At 49.0% G+C, this 22,831-nt stretch overlaps 4 protein-coding genes and 1 long non-coding RNA gene across 9 annotated transcripts in view; 2 read left to right on the top strand and 3 right to left on the bottom strand.

Moving 5' to 3' along the window:
• Positions 1-115, bottom strand: part of apbb2b (amyloid beta (A4) precursor protein-binding, family B, member 2b) — a 28,842-nt gene extending 28,727 nt beyond the window's left edge. For all 4 annotated transcript variants that reach the window (XM_084686611.1, XM_084686613.1, XM_084686614.1 and 1 more), the window contains exon 1: positions 17-115. The gene's annotated coding sequence lies outside the window, so the exon portion shown is untranslated. The remainder of the gene's footprint in view (positions 1-16) is intronic.
• Positions 116-804: 689 nt separating this feature from the next.
• Positions 805-2,813, top strand: LOC146236745 (serine/threonine-protein kinase pim-2-like). The gene is made up of 6 exons (XM_084686727.1): positions 805-944; positions 1,172-1,528; positions 1,634-1,728; positions 1,835-1,882; positions 2,049-2,306; positions 2,468-2,813. The coding sequence occupies exons 1-6, from the start codon at positions 899-901 to the stop codon at positions 2,678-2,680; spliced, it is 1,017 nt and encodes a 338-aa protein (XP_084542853.1). The 5' UTR covers positions 805-898; the 3' UTR covers positions 2,681-2,813.
• On the bottom strand, positions 891-5,115 carry LOC146236744 (uncharacterized). Its single transcript, XR_014740913.1, has 3 exons — positions 4,987-5,115; positions 2,825-2,943; positions 891-1,726 (listed from the first exon to the last, which is right to left on the bottom strand). It is a non-coding gene; the product is annotated as an uncharacterized LOC146236744 (long non-coding RNA).
• haspin (histone H3 associated protein kinase) lies at positions 3,266-10,603 on the top strand. 2 transcript variants are annotated; one of them, XM_084686725.1, is made up of 18 exons: positions 3,266-4,113; positions 4,369-4,550; positions 4,670-4,819; positions 5,055-5,207; positions 5,417-5,551; positions 5,684-5,774; positions 5,864-7,600; positions 7,723-7,876; positions 7,966-8,105; positions 8,260-8,445; positions 8,543-8,628; positions 8,726-8,788; positions 8,893-8,984; positions 9,110-9,189; positions 9,453-9,541; positions 9,666-9,808; positions 10,017-10,119; positions 10,243-10,603. In XM_084686725.1, the coding sequence occupies exons 2-18, from the start codon at positions 4,375-4,377 to the stop codon at positions 10,439-10,441; spliced, it is 3,777 nt and encodes a 1,258-aa protein (XP_084542851.1). In that variant the 5' UTR covers positions 3,266-4,113; positions 4,369-4,374; the 3' UTR covers positions 10,442-10,603. The 2 variants fall into 2 exon arrangements, with proteins under 2 accessions (XP_084542851.1, XP_084542852.1); XM_084686726.1 differs by having other exon boundaries at positions 3,266-4,143.
• Positions 10,604-10,947: 344 nt separating this feature from the next.
• On the bottom strand, positions 10,948-22,191 carry fam184b (family with sequence similarity 184 member B). Its single transcript, XM_084686724.1, has 18 exons — positions 21,663-22,191; positions 18,302-18,490; positions 17,455-18,147; positions 16,671-16,806; positions 16,187-16,338; positions 15,504-16,058; positions 15,296-15,403; positions 14,859-15,157; positions 14,630-14,780; positions 14,436-14,555; positions 14,129-14,258; positions 13,646-13,776; positions 13,397-13,512; positions 12,892-13,254; positions 12,409-12,523; positions 12,179-12,286; positions 11,700-12,091; positions 10,948-11,533 (listed from the first exon to the last, which is right to left on the bottom strand). Exons 1-18 carry the CDS (start codon positions 21,807-21,809, stop codon positions 11,440-11,442), a joined length of 3,999 nt encoding a protein of 1,332 aa, XP_084542850.1. The 5' UTR covers positions 21,810-22,191; the 3' UTR covers positions 10,948-11,439.
• Between the last annotated feature and the right edge of the window lie 640 nt (positions 22,192-22,831).

Raw genomic sequence — 22,831 nt, 5'->3', positions numbered from 1 at the left:
GATTGGCATCACTTACCTCCCCATGTAACCTACTCGCGTCTTCGCTGCGCTTCTTTTTCCTTCTTCTCGCTGCTCTCTTCTCCTCCCTTCCAGATGCCGCTGCTTTCCAGGAGGAAGAGGCTGCGCAGGTCCGGAAACGAATGGTCCGATCACATAGTTTACCCTGTTGTATATAGCCTACTTTTCTATTGATTACAGTACAGTAAAAGTATGTAACATGAATGAAGCAATTTTCGGGAATAGGCATACTTAAGGAAACCTAAATGGTGGGAAACGTTTTATTCCTTTACATCGGTTGAGTGTCATCCCTAAAAGCATCAATATGACAAAGCACACCTGCTGAACTGTTTTACAACTGACAGAAGTGATGAAATGTCCATGTTGACAGACAAACAAAACATAATAACAGTATCCCAAAGTAATAGCCTAAGGAAAAGTTACAGGGTCCAAAACAGCATGAATAAAAAAATAAGCAACTGTAGGATATTCTAGACGCACTTTATGAAAGGGAAACTTGCACAGATTCATGGACTGACTCGTTTGCTAGTGAGCTTTAGAATTTGGGTACCACGTATTTATAGGCTACAACATAGGCCTGGATTGTCGACATGGCTATTAGCCTATATTATGTATTAATTAATGAATGTAATACAATATAATCTTATTTGTCGTTTCCATTTATTGAATTTGTCATGTTCCATGAGTCACAATGGTAATCCTCTAACGCTTATGACATCATAACGGAGTCCGTGAGGAAGAGCATAGGCTACTATTCCACAAAGCTCCACATTCAAAAACACTGCATATCATTGCAACATTACTTACTGTAACATTACGCTACTAGAAATATACTTAAAGTAGCTGGTTAATAGACTCACTAGATAGTATTTTTCCCTCGATGGCGTGCAAATCAATGCACTCTCCCACCTCTGGGAGACATATAAGTGAGTATGACTATATTAACTGCTGTAAAAACTTGGCAACAACAGTTAAGCATATCTAAATTCTAAATGTGGGATATGCACTTACAACATGATACAAGTGGGCATGCCACTCAAATATTTCAGTTTAGGCAAGTCAAAACTGTGTATTCATCATAAAATTGATTACATTAAATACCAATTGTATTTGTAAATAAGTTGGATGGATTGTCTGCTGTGACTCCCGCTAGACACTCATGCCAGCCGCCATCTGGCTGATGAACCAGATGCAGGTGTGGGACCCAGCCACCTGTTTCTACAGGAGGAGAGGGAAGCCAGGAAAAAGAGGAGGAGCAAGAGAAAGGGCCGGAGCCATGCAGAGAGCAGCCGAGGAGAGGAGAGGAAGGGGAAGAGGAGTCGCGAGTTGGAAGAGGAGGAAGAGAAAGAGGAGTCAGGGGAGTCTTTGACGGCATCCTCGTCTTCCTCCTCCCTCTCACTGTCCCAGGGCAAGACAAAAAGACGCAGGGTAGATTCCAGGAGCTCCATGATGTCCTCTAATAACAGCGCTGCCAGAACACCAATGACCTCGCATCCCACATATAGAAGAGGTTAGACAGACAGAAGGACGGAGAGTCAGACAGATATAAAAAGACATAGATGGATACAAATGTACAGTATATACGAATGTGTGTATTGGTGTGTTTACACATTAGAATCATTTGAGGAGAAGTATGTGGAACAGAATTGTCTTGGCCAAGGGGGCTACGGGTCAGTCTACGCTGGGTTCCGTAGAGATGACAACTTGCCTGTGAGATACACACACACACACTCTCATACACACAGAGCAATACATCATTTTTAGAAATCAATACATTTTTAGAACCCTCCACCCCCACCACCATCTCTTTCAACAGGTGGCAATCAAGCATGTGCCCATTGCTAAAGTGTTGCACACACCTGTGGTGAGTGGACCAATTCCCCTTTTACCCCTACTAACCGACTTACAATTCATCGATTCCATTTCACGGTTCTCATTCTGGTCTAAATGTTATTCAAAACCATGGTCAACAGATAACATCTCTATTGCACTATTAACTCTAACTGGTTGTTGTGTTCTCTGTATTTTAGACTCTGGATGGGAAGCTCTGCCAGTTCCCCCTGGAGGTGGTACTATTGCTGATTGTTGGACAGGGTGGGGAGGTCATAGGTGAGCAGGTCAGGCGTGAGGCCAGCATTGGAGGAGGAGGTCAGGCAGCAGTTGCGCTCCTGGACTGGTATGAGCTGGACCAGGAGCTGATCTTGGTTCTGGAGAGGCCTGTACCCGCTGTAGACTTGTTTGACTACATCCAGGAGAGAGGAGGATTTCTCGCAGAGGATCAAGCCAAGGTGAGTGTGTGTGTGTTAGTGTTTGTGTGTGTTAGTGTGTGTACACAAACGTAAGTCTATCCCAGCCATTCACATCCAGAATTTTTTTTATGTGAAAGTAAATATTTACCACCATATATATGCCCTCCCTCTCCCAACCCTCCATCTCTCTCTTTGTGTAGGTCATTCTGAGGCAGCTGGTTGAAGCCTTGATAGTATTCCACTCCAGGGGTGTTGTCCACCGAGACATTAAACCAGAAAACATTCTGGTTGAGACCGGTTGTGCTTTTCCACAAATTAGAGTTATAGACTTCGGCTGTGGTTGCTTTTTGAAAGATGGATCCTACACAGAGTTCTTTGGCACGTTCCATACTCGCATCAAACATTTACTATGATGATGAACACAATGCCTTGAGCAGATATTAAAAATCCACAGATTTGCAATTGTACACATTCACACATATAAAGGTGGTATAGCTAAGGTGTGTGTGTGTGTGTATGTGTCAGGTACCACGCAGTATATCCCTCCCGAATGGTACCTCCATGGTTCCTACAAGGCTGTTCCATCCACCATCTGGCAGCTGGGGGTCCTGCTGTATGACATGGTGTCTGGGGTATTCCCCTTCAGCACACGCAGGGAGGTCATCAGTGATGAGCCCTACATCAAGACCAATATGTCCAGGCGTAAGACGCGCATATACGCAGACCGGACACACAAACAGACACACTCGCACAAATGAGACACACAAAGGAAAACAAATGATTTCTGTCTGTCTCTACCTGACCACAATCTCCTCCACTTCTCTCACATTATTTTCTATCTCTCTTTCTCTCTCCAGAATATAAAGACCTGCTGAGGAGGTGTTTGGCAAAGCGCCCCAAAGGCCGGCCCACTCTGGAGGGAATTCTGCTCCACCCATGGCTGCAGTAATCCAGCCCCTCTCCTTCACCTCTGAGAGCAATGGCTTGGTGTGCAACTCACTGACAGTCACAGCCCAGACCACTTGGGACAGCACATGCACTTTTTCTTTTTAAACCTTCTGAACATTTACAGTATGAACTCCAGGGCCGTAATCATAATACTATATATTGGGGTGGGCACATCATAATAAAATCTGGTGAAAATGTCGTCCGTCCGTCCCCAATATATTGATATTAAAATATAAATGAAATATAAATGTGCTACGCTACGACAGGCAACCACGCATGCTGTCCGAAATCATCAGAAAAATAAAAATTAATTAATAAAAAAAAGGTTTTCAGGGGGGGGGCCCTCAGACTCCCCCGCCCCCCCCAATGTTGACTCCATAGCTACGGCCTTGATGAACTCAATAAAATATTGCTTTCTATAGTTTTTCTCGTCTGCTTTTCTGTACTTGAATCTTGAAATCTTTCAAGCGAAAAATATGTCAGTGCATCTTCTGTCCTTTTTCGCTCGAGACTCTAGACCAAAGATCTAGACATGATTAAACAGCTCAATGACTCAACCTGGTGGTGTGGAAGTAGAACTGCATCTCACAGCCACATCGACGCGACCATCGACGTTAGCAAATCAGTAACCTAATGTTTTGAAATTTAAAAGACATTGAATACTTAATATTGAAATTTAACACCACCGAATTTGTTGAAAAAAAACAAAAAAAACATTTTTCTGCTTTCAAGGGATTTCAATTGTAAATATTTGTTTTCTGGTCTACACTCCAGAACAGAATGTGGCGCTAATGGCTGCAACTGTATTCCAACAGCCGAAAAAGAGAAGGAGTCTTTTGTTGACCAATCAGCGACATTTTTATTTGAACGGAGAGCGGGCTCAGGAAACACCCTCCCGGTTTGAATAGCGATCTTTTAGATACATAATGTAAAATAAAGTACATATTGGTATTACAGTCACTTAGTTAATATTATTTCAACCTGCAAATGTATCGGACTGAGAGACGAGTCAAAATAAGATAGCAATAACTTATAGCTAGCACTAGCTAGATCGAGCTAGCAATAGCTAATTTTAAAACTTTCGTGGGGCAAAAAGGCTACTGTGGTTCCTCCTATACGACTATTGATGTTCCTGTCGCTGGTTTTATTGTAGCTAAAGATGGATCGAGTAGGGAGACCTTTGTTTATGAAAACCTATGGAAAGCAAACGCGGAAAGTCGATGCTTGGATCGTCCCTAAAAACCGAAAAATGACGTTTGACAGCACTTCTTCCTCGACGTCTGACCTTTCCGTATCTGAACCCGCCCGTACTAAATCAACCGTAGTAGCGAAAAGGTAAACAGGAATGCCCTGTCTCAACCTTTGTCAAAATACGTCTCGACTTATTCAATCACTGCCTCGTTCTTCACTCTAATAGCTTTTTGTCTCTTAATTTCTCTTTGAATTGTGTCAAGGGGGAAGAAAACTCGTGTTGCCTGCAGGCAAGGTGTCCGTCCAGCCAAAGCTAAAGCCATGATGCGACTGATGAATAATAGCAGCGACGAGGAGAACAGTTTCTTCCCCTCCCCAGCACCAACTATTCAGCAACAAAACAAGCCTGTCAGGTTAGCATGAACCGTCACTCAGGGTATTATGGTTTACGTGACGTATGCGGGCAGATTTGGCATCATGGGGCTTCCATTTGTGGTAGTGACAGTAGAACAAAATCAACCGTTGCTGAAAAATTAAACAGGAATACCCTATCTCTCTCTTTGTCCAAATATTGTCTTACCCAATCACTGTTTCGTTCTGCTCTTCAATTGCTTTCTTTCTCTTCATCTCTCTTCGTCTTTTATCCAGAGGGAAGAAAACTAGTGTTGCCTGCAGGCGAAGTGTCCGTCCAGCCAAATCTAAAGAGACGATGCACCTGACTGATGAGGACAGTGAGGAGCAGAACAGTTTACCCCCCTTCCTTGCACCGCCCATTCATCAACAGCAAAACAAGGCCGCCAGGTTAGCATGAACCCTCTCCCAGTGTATATTTGAGGTTTACTAAATTTTTATGATGCATGCGGGCAGATTTGGTCTGTGTGTGCTAGTAACATAAGCATGGTCATCAAGTACGTATAAATGCTGGTGGAATTACTCCAATATTTCAAAGAGGCTTCATATCTAGATGTGTTTGTACTGTGTTGCACTCAAATATGCGTTTGTGTGTCAAGGCGGGTTGCTGGGCGGAAAACAAAACAGACAGTGAGCACCAGTGAGAGCGAGGGAGACTCTTTAGGCTTGAGGAACGAGAGAGTCTCTCAGAAACGGCAAAGTGGCACTCTTGGCAGAGGGAAGAGACACTCAGAGTAAGCACCTGTCAATCAAAACCTGAGGCTACTGTCTGTCAATACTGCCAACAGTACTTCTGTGTTGTAGTTTGCCAGTTACTGAAGTCTTGACACTAATGTTCCCAGTCCTGTCTCACCCTCTCCTCTCAGTGCCCCTTCTGACGCACCCCTCTGGCCATTTGTCACCCGCCGCAGAGGAGCAGCAGCGCCCAAACCTCAGATCCCTAGAAGCACACGCATCGTAAGCCACACATCCAACACTGAACCGCATATTTGTCACCGTAACTCTTTATTGTTTTTAACAATCTGTATTTTTTTGGACCTCTTTAGGCTCTTATGCCCCTTCAAAGCCTCAACTCATCTGATGACTTTGTGCAGAGCGGTGGCGGTGGAGGCGTAGTTCCATTTTCTCGCCGGGCCACACAAGGCCAGCCCTGGGAGCTGACCAGTGCAGAGAGCCCTGTGGCAGGGCCAAGGAACAATAGCGTGACAAACGACCACCTCAGAGAGATCTCCTCCCTCAACGACTCTGCTGACCCTTGCCTCAAACCCTGCCCCCGGAAACCCCTGTTCTGCTCCACCCCCTCGCTTTGTCCCCCGCCCAGGCCACGACACAAGTCACACTGCCCCTCCTCCCTTCCGCCAGCCTCTGTCTCTGTCATTGACATTGTGAATCTGAGCATCACTCAGGAGGAAATGGCTGTAGATCCTCCAGAGGACCCCCACTGTACTCCTCCCTTTGCCCCAGTCTTGGAGCCCAGCCCTGGGGTGAAGCATCTCTCGAACCTCGGAGAACCAGGAAGAACAAACTGTGAAGAGCCCCCTCAACTTAACATGACAAACACAAGGAGGAGTTGTAACACAGAAGAAAAGGGTCACTCTAAAGGCATAGAAATCCCAAATTGCGCCATTGAGCCGCAGAGCCTAGAACTGTTCTCACTAGTTGCCGGGAACCAGACTGACCCACACAGGGCGTGGGAGGAAACTGAGGACAGTGTTCATTTTGTGTCAGCGTCTGGGGGTTTGGAAGAGGAGCAGAGAAGGGTGTGTGTGACCCAGCGCTGTGTGGTTCTGCTCGAGCGAGTGGACAAACCGACCAACGTCACTCAACCAGACGGAGCGACCACATACACGTCCTGTGTAGACCACATGCGGTCAGTGAGCAGCGAGCTCTCTGCCGACCGTGCAAGCTTGATCAAACTTGTGTTCTCGACCACCTGCGGCTCGTCTTCTGATCGTTCTGGTCTTAGCGTTGAAACCGATGACCGTATGCAGTCAGTGAGTAGCATTGAGGGTGTCGACGGTTTGCCTTTAAAAGGCAGTAAGGCGAGGGTGGGTTCACAGTTGGACAGCAATGATCTGAGTGAACTTTTTCAATCTGCGGATAGTCTTGAGTTGAATAACCACACATCCAACAGTCTGAAGTCGGTTGACCATTCACGGTTGATCGACAGCGATCACTCTCTTGACCCGACCAGATCGACTGACGTGGAGGTAGGTTTGGATCGTCTGACTGCGATACTGAAGGAAAGGTGTCTAACCCAGCAGCTTACAGTCAGCTTGGAGAACGTGGTTCAACCACTAACAGACCTGGAGGACACACTGAACATAGACCAACCACTCAGAGTTACCAAATTCTCCCTTAACTCTCCCAACGACAGTCAGTGTAGCGGGTCAGAAATGGAGTCTGTTGACCATGCGGTAAAAAGAAAAAGAGCCGCTGTCCCTCCTAAGGACCAGGGTAAAGCGCTTAAAGCTCTGAACGATGTACCGGTCGGTCCTGACCACGTTCCCGACGTCGTCCCCAGGCCCGGGAACGCCTCCCTGGCTCCCCAGGGGAAGAAGCGCCGCAGCGTGTCCAAGGAGCGCCCGGGGACCACTCGCAAGGTGTGCGTGAGCGGCCTGAGCTTGAGTCGGTGGAGCAAGAGAGACGGGGCGTCGGGGGGCGCCCATGCTAACAACGACCACGACAGGAGGAGACGGAGAGCAGCGCCCCAGTCTGGAAGGCCTGGGGACTGCAGCATCACTGAGCTGCTGTCTGCACACAACATGGCACCGGCCAAAGGGGTGAGTACAACACACACACACATCTCTCGAGCTCATAATAAGTACATACCTGCTACTTTTCTCATCAAATTGTACACAATTCTCCTCCCCCTCCCCCCTTTTGCTCTCCCTCTCCCTCCCAGGCTGAGATGGACAGCTGGCTGCAGCCTTCCGGAGCAGTCCTGTCTACTCCGGTCCGCACCGGACGCCTGTCTTCCCTGCTGCTGGACCTCACCCCCAACACACACACCTGGAGCCGCCTCAAAGCTGCCCTCTCCATCCACAAGAAGACCAAGGGTACAAACGCACACACACACACCTTGTAGAGTTGCCCTGGTGTGAGCCTGGTATGAAATGTTCCGTCAATGCTTTTCATCTCTCCCCAGCGTTCTTCAGCCCTCACCACGGCAACATCAGGGCGCTCACATCAGGGCTGGCAGATGTCAGTCAAAGCCTGTTCAGTACACCCTTCCGCACGCCCCTCCCCCGATGCCTCACGTCTCAGCTTCAAATAAGCACTCCTCTGGTACACACACACACACAACATGGATACTGTTCTTTGGATATCTTACTTCACAGCTTACAAATACAGCTATCCCTCTCAAACAGAATGTCCCGTCAAGCCCAAGTGTGTGGATGTTAAAGGTCTGTGACTCTTCTACCCCCCCCCCCCCGTGCAGAGTGCGTGTGTGGACGAGCTGTCGGACGCAGAGAAGGTATACGCGGAGTGCGGCCAGCCAAAGGCACTGGCCTGGGAGGTGTGTTTGCCCCCTGGACGCATGAAGCTGTGTAAGAAGATCGGAGAGGGCACCTTCGGAGAGGTCTTCACCACCACCAACAGCACTGGTGACACTGTGGCGCTCAAGGTGTGTGCGCGTGACACATTGTTTTGTGTGGGTGTCTGGGTGAGAGTCATTCAGTTAGCCAATGTGTGTTTAATGGAATCCCTCCCTCTCTCTCTAGATCATTCCATTGGAGGGTAGTGAGAAGGTGAACGGAGAGAAGCAGAAGAGCTTCGGAGAGATCCTCCATGAGATCATCATCTCCAAGTATGGGCGCCGTGTGTGAAAATATGACAGTCCACCTGTCAAATGCTGCATATTGAATATCTAATGCTGTGTGTGTGTGTGTGTGCGCGTGTTTCAGAGAACTGAGCAGTCTTAAAGAGAAGCAGAAGAATCAGACTCATGGCTTCATTGGACTCAATGAGTAAGTCCCATGCCCCAACTTGTATAGGTTATCAATACAGATATTATGCTTGGCGGAAAGTTAAGAAGCTGTGTCCTAAGTGTGTGTGTGTGTGTTTTTCCCAGTCTCCACTGCGTGAGAGGGCCCTACCCACCCACCATGCTGAAAGCCTGGGATGCCTTTGACCGCCTGAGGGGTTCAGAGAACGACAGACCGGGTGAGAGCAAAGACCGTCAGATCGTCTTCATCTGTTCGTCTCCCCTGTGGGGGATTGGTCTGTTCTAGCCAAATGGGAGCTAAACACTCCTGTATATCCCTCCCTCCCTCCCTCTCCCTCTGCAGATTTCTTTGAAGAGGACCAGCTGTTTCTTATCCTGGAGTTTGAGTTTGGGGGCAGCGATCTGGAAAACAGTGACGGACAGGTAAGCTACGTATCAGTGTAGACAGAGTGGTTTGCTCCACCTTCATTTTGCTTTAAACATGTGTTGACTATTTCCGGTCCTCTTCTGTCCTGGGTTAACCCCTTCCTGTCCAGGGTTAACCCCTTCCTGTCCAGGGTCAACCCCTTCCTGTCTTCTGTCCTGGGTTAACTCCTTCCTGTCCAGGGTTAAGCCCGTCCTGTCTTCTGTCCTGTGTAACCACTTCCTGTCATGACTTAACCCCTTCCTGTCCCTTTGTGTTCCAGCTGTCGTCTCTTCTCGTGGCCAAGAGCATCCTGCACCAGGTGACCGCCGCCCTGGCCGTGGCTGAACAGGAGCTCTGCTTCGAGCACAGGTACGTGCGCACTCACACACACACACACACTAACAGGCACATATAGTTCTAACTTGAACTCACATACTGGACACGGCGAATATGGTCTGTGGTTTCTGACGTTCCCCGGTGCTCCTCTGCCCAGGGACCTCCACTGGGGGAACGTGCTGGTGAAGCCCACCACGGAGAAGCAGGGAGTGTTCCTGCTGGACGGAACGGCCCACTGCTTGAACACCAGGGGGGTGTACGTCCGCCTCATCGACTACTCCCTCTCCAGACTGGAGATCGGTCAGTCCGCTCCCTTATCTCTCTCTCTTTAGTCCCTCTTTCTGCACATCCCTCTCAGCCTTCCTCATGTTGTTCTGTCACTCTTTTGCCGTCTATGCTGCTTTTCATCTCGTCTGTAGTCTGGGTCACCTCATGACTCACGGAACCGTGTGTGCACCGATGCTCACGATAACCAGTCATGCGATACACTTTTGTTGTGCGTGTGCAGACGGCCTGACGGTGTCATGTGATATCTCTGAGGACGAGGAGCTGTTCATGGGCCAGGGAGACTACCAGTTTGATATCTACAGGATCATGAGACAGGAGAACAGGTGTGTGTGCGTGCGTGTGTGTTCTGCTTCCAGCTTTAAGCGTGTCCATGACGACACACCACATCCCTAACCAGCTAAGCACACAGTCCATATCACAACCGTAACATGTGCGCCGTCCCGCAGCAACGAGTGGAGTGCCTACCAGCCCCACTCCAACGTGCTGTGGCTGCACTACCTGTGCTCCAAGCTGCTGGGGATGAGGTACCGCGGGCAGGGCCGGGGGGCCAAGCAGGCCCGGGAGGAGCTCACCGGCTTCCTCAACTCTGTCCTCCAGTACCCCTCGGCCATGGAGGTCCTGCTAAACTGCCCTCTGTTCCAATAAAACTCCCACATACTTGTGTGTGTGTGTGTGTTTGACATCTGTGACCAGGCATCATGAGTTTGAAAGGAATTTGTGTTGTGTCTTCCTGGATGTTTGGATTCTTATGTGTGTAAGTGGTGTACTTTGTGGTATTGTATTTCTTATAAAAGAGTTGCAAAGCTAGTATTTTTGATTCTTCTTATTGCTCAAAAAATTGTTCAGTACAATGTCTGTGTTTATGTAGTGCTTTGCATTCAATAAAGTACCAGAAAATCTGAGAGCAAATTTGTCTGTCATACAGTGTTATTCAAACATCCCAGTTCTTCAGTTAGTTGTGGATGACGCCATGGGAACAAGATCATTTACATTTCCTGTGGAATTTAGGCTGTTGTTGAAAGGAGTAAAACATATTAAACTTAGGACAATTACTGGAAGGCCTACTAATTCTAAGATACAAGATTAATAGAGCTAATGAAAGTCGACTGCATCTGCATGCTTGTATCTTTTTTGCAGAAAAAAAGAGAAGGTTAAATATAAAACAAAATACTTTAATTTGTTACCATACTTTTGCATTAAACAAATTCACTTTTGGTACTGTCAGTGTGTGTAGGTTCGGAAAAAAAAGTAATGGGTCTTGTTAAAAAATATTTTTTTTACAAATGCAAAACGTTCCTTCCTTAAAGAATCCGACCTGGCATTGCTTGGTAATGGCTTGTAGATACACTGGAAGAGAGTGCACTGGTAAACTGGTGCTGATTCATTCAGATCAGTCATCATTTCAAGGAGAGGAAGGATGGAAGGATGCGTGTAAGAGTTATTTAAACAAGACCCGAGCGTATCTGAGTACAGGCCAAGCGTGTGAGAAGCACTTTTTGGTTGAACTTTGAGGCGATGTTGGCGAGATGGCATTGCTGGTGATGTATGTGTGTGAATGTGTGTTTGTGTAAATGAGACCATGGAGTATGTGTATGTGGCGCAATGCCGCAATGTTTTTGCTTCTGCTGTATTTATGTGTGTGGTTAGAAGGAGAAGTATTTGGTGAACCACTCTTGCCTCTGTGGATCCCGACTCTCTGGTCCAGAGCCACTTCCCCTCTGCTCCAAATATGGGCCTCTAAAAAACATGAATAATAATGTAATAAATAAAGAATTGTAAAATATGAATGAACACTAATGACATTGGCAAACCTTCAAAGCTGCTCAATTCATTTCTGACCACTATTCCAGTGTAATTGCCTTCATTAGGGGTGTAATAAACATCCGTGCACAAATACTGGTACCTGGTTGGCTGGCTGTGCTGGTGTGGGCGGGGCTCCTGCGAGGAGGAGCTGACGTAGCGAATTCCGGACTGAGCGGAGGGGCAAACAGGGAGGGGGGCGGTGGGGGCAGGGGTGAGGGGGGTGCAGGTGCGGGTGGCGTGGCTGCGGCCATGCTCCAGACCCGGGGACCGGGTGAAGGTGCGGGGGAGGGAAGGGGAGGAGTGCTGGAGGAGAGAGGCAGACGCGTGCCTGTGGGGGAGGGAGGAGGAGGCGTAGGGGAGGGCGGAGGAATGGGCGGGAGTGGAGGAGGTAGAGGAGGGGTGGGGTAGCGTGGAGGAGTTATGGCGGGGGAGAGAGGGGGAAGAGGAGGGAGAGGAGCTGACTCGCGTTGGCGACTCTTCCAGGCGCCTTCTCTGCAACCCAACAAACAGGCTTTGATCAATTCTACGCAACATTACGCAATATCGTTTTAACACTACGTCCAAGGTTAGCAAGCTTACCCTAGTGCTCGGTGTGACACTCCCTGGGCGGATCTTGTTGTCATGGAGCCTGGGGGAGCTGTTGTCCCCGGTGACGAGAGGGTGGAGCTGCTGTTGATGTCGTTCCTCCTAGAATGTGTGTGTGTGTGGCGGGGGAGGGGGGGGGGGGGGTAAATGTATATAGCAGGGCTTGAACTGTGTATGTGAATGTGTGTCCGTGTGTGTGTGTGTGAGAGTGAGTGTGGTCTCACCATCAGGCGTTTGATGAGCTGGTCCCTCTCTGCCAGTTTCTCCTGTAGTCTCCCCAGCTGCAGATCTTCACAACGAGGCTCTTTCCTTCTACATCTCTCCTCGCGCTCACGCAGTCTGTCATCACAAACACACCCCTTTTCACAATTGCACACACACCAGTATCCCATACTTTCTGTATAAAACAGGATATTACACTTCGCACACACATATACACGTATATCACACATACAGCAGATACACACATACACATACACACACACTCTAATACACAGAAGGTCATATTCACAACTCATGTTCAGGTTCCACAGTCTTCAACAGATTACCAGGAGTTTGTGCTCAGATTACATTTATCTCAGATTAACCTGGCTAGGATGCTCAGCAACACAGCGGCAGCTGGTAGTGTGTGTGTTTGTGTGGCTGTGTGTTTGTGTGTGTGGCTGTGCGTGTGTTTGTGTGGCTGTGCGTGTGCATGCACCACTCACTCGGTTTCCAGGGCTACTATGCGTGACTGCAGGTGGGTTTGAGCATCGCTGTACTCAGACACCAAAGTCTGCATTTCCTTCCTGTGTGCCCTCCTCATCTCCTCCAACTGTCCCCTCCTCCTCTCCTCCTCCTCCTCCTCCTCCTCTTTCCTCTTCTCCTCCCCCGCGCCCCTGTGCCCCTCCTCCTCCCGCGTGTCCTCTCTCTGCTTGTGGGACTCCTCCAGTTTCTCAATCTCCTCTTTCAGCCGTTCCACCTCCTCTCTCAGTCTCTGGGCCTCGTCTCGGATCCTCACGTCCCTCCTCCTCTGGGCCTCCTCGCTCTCCTCGTCCTTGTCTCCCCCTGCAGCCTCCTCCTGCCCTGACCTGGAGGGAGGGCACGGAGGCAGGACAGAGTGAAGGGAGAGGGGAACAAGCCCAGGGCGGGAAAAGGAGGAGAAGAGAGGAAGGTGGGGTGGAATGAGGAGGGGAGGGCTCTGGTTTCTCTCCTCCCTCTGGTCTGTCCTACCTGGCCTTCAGCTGTTCCCTCAGCGTGCCGTTCTCCCTCTGCAGCTCCAGGACAGCACTGTGACTCTCATCCAGCTGGCGCTCAAACACCTGACACTGGTTCTGCTGTTTGAGGTCCTGCATACACACACACACACACACATGAACAAACACACACACACATGAACAAACACACACACACACACGAACAAACACACACCGATGTGCGACACACCGAGATGGGGAGCTTCTCTGGGTGTCTGTGAGTTACCTGTTGCAGGGCCATCATCTGAGTGTGTGTTTGTAGTTCAGCCTGTAGGTCTTCAATCTGCTGCATGTGTCTCTGGGTCATCTGTCTGCTCCATTCTGTGTGTTGCTGGGTCAACTCAGCACGTTGTTTATCTGACACACACACACACGCACGCGCACACACACACACATACACACACACATGCACACAGATACACACAGGCACACACACAGGAACACACACAAACACGGTTACAGAAAGGAAAATCAATGCCATGCCGCCCGTTGTCAAAGGTACCATGCTACTACGGCTGTTGCCATGGTGATAGTAACCTAGCTGGGTAAAAGTGCTTGTGCCTGTGTGTATCTGTGTCTGTTTGAGTGTTCTCTGTGTGTGTGAGTTTCTGGGAGTGTGTATCTGAATGTGTCTTTTCTCTCTGTGTGTGTAGGTGTATGTGTAAGATTGTGTGTATGTGTGTGTTAACTGAGTGTGTGTGTGTGTTACCTAGCTGGAGGTGATGCAGAGTCTGCAGTCTGTTCCTCTCTGCCTGTATGTCTTCCTGAGCCTGTCTCTCCAGGGCTTGCAGTGCACGTGCGTGCCGCTCTGCGGCCAGCGAGTGGGTTTGAGGCTCTTCCTGGAAACAAAGCAGCACACACACACACACACAATACACACACACTGTGTGTAGTTGCTCACCACTATGGAATTCACTGAGCTGCTAAATAATTCATTACACAGAGGAGCCTTTGAAGGAGTTGTGTTTGTGTGTGTGATTGTGTTTGTGTGTGTGATTGTGTGTGTGTGTGTGTACCTGCAGCTGTTCCCTCAGTCTCTTATTCATCTCCATCGTCTCCTGCACCTCCTTCCTCAGCCTGTCAATCTCCGGGTTACCATGACAATCATCTCCCGAACCCACCCTCTTCTTCTCCACCTATGACAGGGAGTCATTTCAGTCAAAGAGGAACTGTTATCTGTATGTTGAAATTATGGGATGTGGTCATATACCTGTAGTTTCAGATCAGCTAATTGGGTCTGAAGATTGGATATTTGGGTCTGCAGCTCCTCCTCTCTGCTCTGACTTTGTTGGTTGCCTTCAGCAACGGCAGCATCCAGCTCTACTTTAAACTCTGCCCTGAGTCGCTCCTCACAATCCACCCTGGAGACACAAACACACACTCAAACACTCATAACCATCATTACTGTCAACGCTCGTAAAAAGGCGATTTGGTTCTACCTGATTCTCTCCTCAGTGTTCTGCTGGCTTTGTTCCAGAAGGTTCCTTTCAGTGTTCTGTCGACTCTGTTCCAGAACTTTTTCCTCAAGTCTGTGCTTGTCTATTCTAAGGGCTGATATTTCCCTCTGGTTTCTCTCTCTCAGCCTTTCCGCCTCGCCCTTGGTCTGAGCCAATCGGCTCTGAGTGTGCTGCAGCTCTTCCTGTAGGCGGGAACAGTGAGGTCCGCAAAGGGGCGGGGTTTCACCGGCCTTTACTCCCTGGTTCTCTTGCTGCTGGATAGCGGACTCTAACCGAAATATCTGGATATACACACACATATACACACACACATACACACACACATACACACACACATACACACACACACAAAGAAGAGCATTTACATTTAAACAGTTTTGACGGCCAATAGTGAATATCATTGCTTTCGTACCTCTCACCTCATTGGTTGTCTTCTGCAATTGGGCCTGTAGATCCTCCCTCTCCCTTTCCAGTACCTGACGGACTTCCTCATTGCTAATCCTCTCTACCTCCAGACGCTCACACACCTTCAGACAACACACACACAGGATGAGGGATCAAGTGCATATAAAACAAGGAAAATCTCATCTGGAGGAAAGTGGGAAAACTGGTAAGTAAAGGACTGACCTCTTGACCTCTCTTCCTCTCAGCATGCAGCGCTTCCTGCGCGGTGTGTAGCTCGGCCGCGTGCCTCCGCATCACTTCCTCTATCGCTCGCCGCACCTGGTCCTTCAGTCGCTTCTTGTCCTCCTCCGCCTGTTCCCTCAGGCGTTTCTTCTCCTCCTCCACCCTCCGCTGGAGACTGGCCCTCTCCTCGTCCACCCGTTCCTTGTTCCCATCCAACTGCATCCGGAGCCGCACTTTTTCCACCTCCCGCTCTTTCCTCAGCCGCTCTCTCTCCTCCTCCCCCTCTCTCCGCAGGCGTTCCTTCGCGTCCTCCATCTCCTTCAGCAGTCTCCCTCTCTCGGCTGTCCATTCGGCCTGAAGTTTCTCCCTCTCGGTCTTCTCTCTCTGCAGCTGTTCCTTCTCCGTCTCCCTCTCTTTCCGCAGGCGCTCTCTCTCCTCTTCCATATCCGCCTGCAGACGTTCCTTCTCCTCCTCGGCGTGCTTGCGAACGCGCCCCAGTTCCTCTCCCTGAGCCCTCACCATCTCAGAACGCAGGCTGGCCAGGGCCTCGGCATGCTACACACACACACACACACACAAACACACTGTTTGATTGCTGATTGGTGGTTCAAGCGCCCTGTGTGCCAGGAGCCCTGTGTGTGTATGTGTGTGTGTGTGTGTGTGTGTGTGCTTGTAGGTGCTACCTGGCGTATCTGGCGGGCGTGATCGTTGTTCCTCCCGCTGCCCTGCAGCTCCAGCTCTCTGTTCCGGCTCTGCAGACGGTTCAGGTGTCCTTTCAGTTCTTCCACCTCTGCACACACGCACAGCTCACAGCCACCACGACTCAGCAGCTCCTCTGAGATACACACACACACATAGGTACACACACACACACACACATAGGTACGCACACACAAACACACACACACACACACACATAGATACGCACATACATACACGTAGGTACGCACACACACACGCAAAGGCACACGTTTCACCTCTGACTGAAGCAACAAAGATTGATTGTTTGACTGGCTTCAATTGATCGGTAGTTGGATTTATAGATTTATGGATGGATTGATGAATGGATTTATGGATGGATGATGAATGGATAGATGGATGGATTTATGGATGGATGGATGGATTTATGGATGGATTAATGGATGGATGGCAGGATAGATGGATCACCTGCTTTGTGCTGTAGCTCGTCCTCCTGCAGCAGCAGCCTCTCTTTGGCCACGGCTAACTCCTCCTCTGCCCGCTTAGCTCCGCCCTCTGCCTCTGACACACGCTTCCGACCCAGCTCCGACTCCTCCTCCAGGTCCTATAGAGACAGAGAAATACCGTCAGAGAGAAAGACTGAGAGGGGAAGGCTGAAAGAAAGTCGGTTATGGAGAAAGGCAAAAAGAAAGCAATATGTCGGCTATGAAAAGTTACTGTGGCTAATGTGTCAGCTACATGGCGTTATAATGGCTTCCAGCCAGGGACTCTGCATCTGGGCTATCCGTGGGTGTATGCAGCCCTAATGAGGGGTATTCATCCAGCCTGAGCTGCTCGTTAGCAGACAGTGATCAGAAAGAGAGCAGCACTTAGAGAAGACAGCCTGTGTTTAGCAGGGCCAGAACAGACAATATTAGAGAGCCGCATCAGGAAATGGGTGGATTTCTGGAGCTTGGAGTAGGGAGGGAGGGAATCAGATACATTTGTTGTAATGCATTGATTGTATCATGTGTGTGTGTGTACAGCTGGTCTGGACGGGGACTGAAAAACAGCCGGGACTTTGAAACGCAGACCGGCCCACGACCGTGTATTATAATAATAATTAATAATTATTATTTTTTAAATTGTTGCATTATCCCTCGGCCGTTTGAACGACCATTTGCGAAGTCTCCTGACCCAATATTTGTTCTAGTTTTTGTTTGTTTGAGGGTGTCGGTGTGTATGGGGTGTATGTCCTGTGGTGAGGGTGTACCTGTATCTTCTCCTGCAGCTTGACAGCCTGTCTCTTGCTTTCCATGAGCTTCTGGAGCTGCGTCTCCACCTCTTCCTCTGCCCTCCTCACCCTCTCCCTCAGCGCCGTGTGCATACCTTTCTTCTCCTCCTCCTCCCTTTCTTCCCACTGCCGTCGCTCCTCCCTTCGCGCCTCTTCCATTTTCTTCCTTATTTGCGCCATCTCCTCCTCCATCTCCCTCGTCCGTCGCTCCCATCCCTCCCTCTCTTCCCTCACCGCCTTCTTCCTCTCCTCGTCCGCACACCCCTTCTCTTTCCTCAGGGCCTCCACTTCTTGGGATAGGAGCTGCGATTTCTCCATCTCCTTCTCTCCCGTCCTTCTCTCCTCCTCTCCTTTCTTCCGTTCTTCATCTCTTTTCTTCCTCTCCTCCTCTCCTCTGTGCCTCTCCTCGATTCCTTTCCTCCTCTCTTCCTCGAGTGTCCTCCGTAGCTCCTCACACTGAGCCTCCAAGCAGCGTGTCTGCTCCTTGGCCTTCTCCAGTTCTGCCCCCAGTCTCAGGCCCTCCTCTTGGGCAGCACTGACCTTGGACTGGGCCTCCTGCCTCTCAGCCTCCGCATGCTGGAGCTTTTCTTCATACAAGCTCCTCAGCTCAGTTTCTGCCCCACGCTCCCTCCCCTCAGCCTGGGCACGGTAGCTGTCAAAGTCAGCCTGCACCTGGAGGCACAGAGACCCATTTAGCACTCTCTGAAAGAAAGACAGCTATACAGAACCGTTTGTCCCTGTAAGGCCCAGATTCAAAAACCTTTTCAGGTCAAACGAGCTTGATAGAACACACACACTAACGCACACACACAGAAATCACAAATACCTGCGATCCAATCCTCTGATGCTCATCCAGAGATTCCTGAAGTTCAAGGAGGCGTGTCCTCAGGGCAGACTCCTCCCCCTCCTGGCATGTCTCCACAGCCACGCGGTGCAGTGTATCCTGGTGGGCGTGGCTTAGGGACTGTAGGGCGGCCTCCTGCTCCTCATTCTTAGTGTTGAGGGAATAGATCACCTGGGGGCGGGGGGAAGAAAAGATTACGTAGATACATGTGCTGCATCTAAACTTGCGAACGCATCCTAAAATACAGTCAACCATTTCATAAGTACACAGCGTGAAATAACACATGAATGTATTTTATATGTGTTGATAATTGGGCTTGGCTGTACAACCATCCAGTGGTAGATCGAGACTAGGGAAGCCTAGAACGGAAGGGACGTGTAGAGAACAGCCTGCATACCCCTCTTTTCACTCTATCCCCTGTTCCACGCACACAGTGTCATCATCTTCTATTACAGCCCTGACATCTCACTTGTCAGTATGCACATATGTGGCTGTGTGTATGTATGTATGTGTGTGTATGTGTGTGTGTGTGTGTGTGTGTATATGTGGAGGACGCCGGGAGGGCTCATATTTTATCATGACGCCTCTCTGTCTGTGACACAGCCCTGCTGGACATTCTGTGTGTTTGTGTGTGTGTTTGTGTGTGTGTTTGTGCGTGTCTGTTCCAGCCTGTGAATACTTCTGTGTCCCAATCCCACTCTCACTCACTGTGGCTTTAGTGTCAACACCCTCGCCCACGAGCCCTGTACTGTATTACAACACCTAATCCTTGACTCCGGCTAACGAATGACATTGGCCCAAATACCAGCCCCTCAATCCCGCCCCTGTCCTGTCTCTCATGTAGCCTGCCGTCATGCCCTATCGGCTATCAGATCACGTCACTCCGTCACAAACTTTGACCTATGACTTAAGGGGAATAGAGTGACAAAGTATGATGTTTGGGTCTAAAAAAAAGTTAGCATACAATATGGGCTATGTTTGTCTGTTTGATAAGAGAGACAGGGAGAAGGAGAGAGACACACTGATTAACAGGCAGACAGGCACTAAAAAAGCACATTTATGACTGGGTATCCAGTGTAGAGATTGGATATCCACCTCCTGTCCCTCTCTGTTCGAGCGAAGCGGTAACTATGATTGGTTGTTGTATTGGCAGGCCTATCTGGATGCCCAATCCTTCTCTCCCATCTCCTCTCTGGCTATAGTAAATCCCTACCCCAGGCCGTCAGATCGATCCCCAGGGTCGATAATGTTATTCATGTAGCGTTGGAGGCCAGAGGCCCTCCATATTGACAATAACTTAACAGTCAGCAAAGCGTGAAATTAATATACTGTCCATAGTGGGGAAAAGCTTTGAGACTTTTGCAGTGAGATTTCACACTGTTAGACACACACCTACATCAGACTCACTGGTCATATACAGTTATGTCAGCTGTGTGTGTGTTAGCAGTTCTTTTTTGTGGATTTGATAGTAAGTTGGATCTGAGGTAATCAATCAGGTCCAAACCAACCTGCTGTTTTCTTCCTGTGTGTGTGTGTGTGTGTGTGTGTGTGTGTGTGTGTGTGTGTGTGTGAGAGAGAGAGAGAGAGAGAGAGAGAGAGAGAGAGAGAGAGAGAGAGAGAGAGAGAGAGAGAGAGAGAGAGAGAGAGAGAGAGAGAGAGAGAGAGAGAGAGAGAGAGAGAGAGAGAGAGAGAGAGAGAGAGAGAGAGAGAGAGAGAGAGAGAGAGAGAGCATGAGCTTGGCTAGAACAGCTGTCCAACTCTTCCGTCCATCACTCTCCCTCTCATCCGTTATGCCGCGTAAACACAATCCATCCTGATTGTTGGTTATCTTTACTCTACACTTCTGGACTTTAGCGAAGCGAACCTCAGATAAGGCACATAGACTAGAGGGGGACTTACCAAAGGGACTGCAGTGTAGGATTGGGGGGGGGGGGGGGGGGGTAGAAAAACAAGTACGCAGAGTTAATGAGGGTAGGAGTACACCAGTGAGAAGTGGATGAGGGGTAAGTGGTGAGCACAAGGGTGTGCTGAGGATAAGGGGGGGGGGGGGGCAGAGGGGTGGAGAGGGTGCTTGAGGTATATAGGGTTACAGCCTATGACCCAGTTCTCCGTCTCCCCCAAACAGATAAAAGCTTGATGGTTCATAGGCTCACCCTGGGCCAGCCAGAGAAGGAGCTCGTGCACAACATCTCATCGAATGAAAGGGCTCATATTTCAAAAAGGGTTTGCTTGTCTCATTTATGGCTCGGACCAATCAGGTTGCTGTCATGGACTGAAGCAATATGTCTAGGCCCCTGGAGTTGCAATCTCCAGTGAGATGCCCTAATGCGTTGTAATGGGGAGCTGAGAGCTTTGTGAGAGACTGGCAGAAGTGCAAGGTGAAGGTTGCATAAAGTCACCCCTGATGCATACAGACACAAATGCTGACTTCACAATCTGTGTGTGTGAGATGACACCTAGGCACTTGACTCACCTAGGTACCGTTCACACACTTTCACACAGCAAACACAGAGCAGAGGTGAGCCCTCCAGGGGGATGGGATGGGATAACTGCACTGTCATCAGTAATTGTCAGAATCGCCAACCTTCCCCCATATTCAAGCTTTAGGCTTTACGTTCTCACTTGCTTTCTTACACACACACACACACACACATTCACACACACACACAAGATGTGCAGAACAGTGGATATATGGATAGACACAATTACACACAGCTTGCATAGAGGTTTACAGTACAGTAACAGTGCACACATACAGTACAAGCAAATCATCTCTGATCTATACTCTATTCCTTTCTTGTTATGAATCTTATCTCATGGAACTTGACGTTTGTGATAACACGGAACACCGATTCAGTACTGAATGTCCATACATAAAGTAGCTTAGATAGAAGCCGTTGTTTGCAAGCATGTACAATTTTCAGATGCTATTATAGCTTAACCATTATCATGCCTTGACGCCCGGCTCGATCAGCTTCCCATTGATCAATTTGTAGCTATGATGGCATGAGCTGTCAGTCGGATGGCTTATCAGTTGGATATCGACCGCAGTGATTGACAAGCGAGCTGGAGAAGTCGTGAGTTCAAGAGCGCGACAGAAAATAAAACAATTTCATTTAAGTTTCGGTCTCGCAGCCTATTATAGGCCCACAACTGTCATGCAATGAGGCGGGGTACGCTAATATTGGTGTTTGCTTGACAACAAAACTGCCTGCTATCCCATGGGCAGCAAAACCATGTTAGGGACTGAATGTATTGGACATAATGATGACTGTGACACGATCCGAAATTCAGCTGCGTTACAGGCTACATGGCGCGTAAATTCTCCGGTGTTCTGTCTTACCTTGGTGAGCTGTGCTATCTTCTTGCACATCTTGCTATGCATCTGGTAGTCATATAGCTCCTGCTCGATGTTCTGGAACTCTGCCGCAGTCCCGTTAACAGCGCTTGGCCCTGGGGGCTGCGCCGCCTTACCGGCGCCCGAAGCCATAACCCAAGAGGGAACTTCTCTTGGACAGTCTGAATAATCCTAACGAATCGCGGGAAAATCCTCCAAATCAGACCTTGCCTATCAGTCATGTAAATCATTCCTTTGTCTGTAAACGTAAGACTCCCCTGCAGTGAATAGCAACACGAACGACATGGTGCGAAACGTCTGTGGGGTTTCTCTCCTCGTGCGCTCGGTGGCCAAGTTTCCCCTCCGCTGTCCGCCCGGTGAACGCGGAGGTCACAGACTAGAATTCCATCGGGTACGAGCTCGCGCCGACAAACCCATCTCTGCTGACAGTCGTTTTTTATTCAAACAGTGAGCACTCGAGGATGAAGGCGTGCGTTACAACCACCTGTCTCGCGGCAGGGGAGGAGGGTGTGTGTATATGGAACATTACCGGAGACAGCTCGCGCGCACTGCTGCAGTGCAGCCCCGCCCTCCAAGTATTGATGTGTATCAACGATATAGCCTCCAGTAGACTAGCGGTTAACAGGGAGTCATTGTCAGTTGCCTATAATTTAATTCAATAATGCAATCAGTTCGTGTAGGCTAATTGGGATGAATGCATTCAAAACCCAATTATTAATGGGGGTTTGTATGCCCATGTGTTGGAGGACTGTCCAATTCTTGCAGAACCCGAGCGAACCCTCTAGCCTTAAAGAAAATGGGCTGGTTCTGTTGGGAATGAGATGGTTATGGGAATGGGATGCACACCCGTTCAGTGCTTCTGTGCGGATACATTGATCTCAAAACTAACTTTTCATGTCCCAAATTTTTGATGTAGGCTATATGCTTTTCTTCTTAATGGAGTGCCCTTCCCACGGGTGCGTTTGTCCTGACCTCGCTACAGCTGCCAGCATGCGAACAGCTGCGGCTTTGACAGCGCACAACAACAGACGGGTTGTAGACGCTGATTTAGATATGGCTATTATTATTTTTAGGGTAGGCCTATATGTCTGATCCCCCATTAATAACCTTTTGACATTCTCGTGAGCTTTTCAAATGTGATGTTCCTTGAAATA

This window comes from Hypomesus nipponensis, chromosome 22 (assembly GCF_054491055.1).
Source record: "Hypomesus nipponensis isolate SF chromosome 22, ASM5449105v1, whole genome shotgun sequence".
Taxonomy (NCBI): Eukaryota; Metazoa; Chordata; class Actinopteri; order Osmeriformes; family Osmeridae; genus Hypomesus; species Hypomesus nipponensis.
Note: the sequence above shows the minus strand (reverse complement) of the source record. Positions and strands in the feature narration are given on the sequence as shown.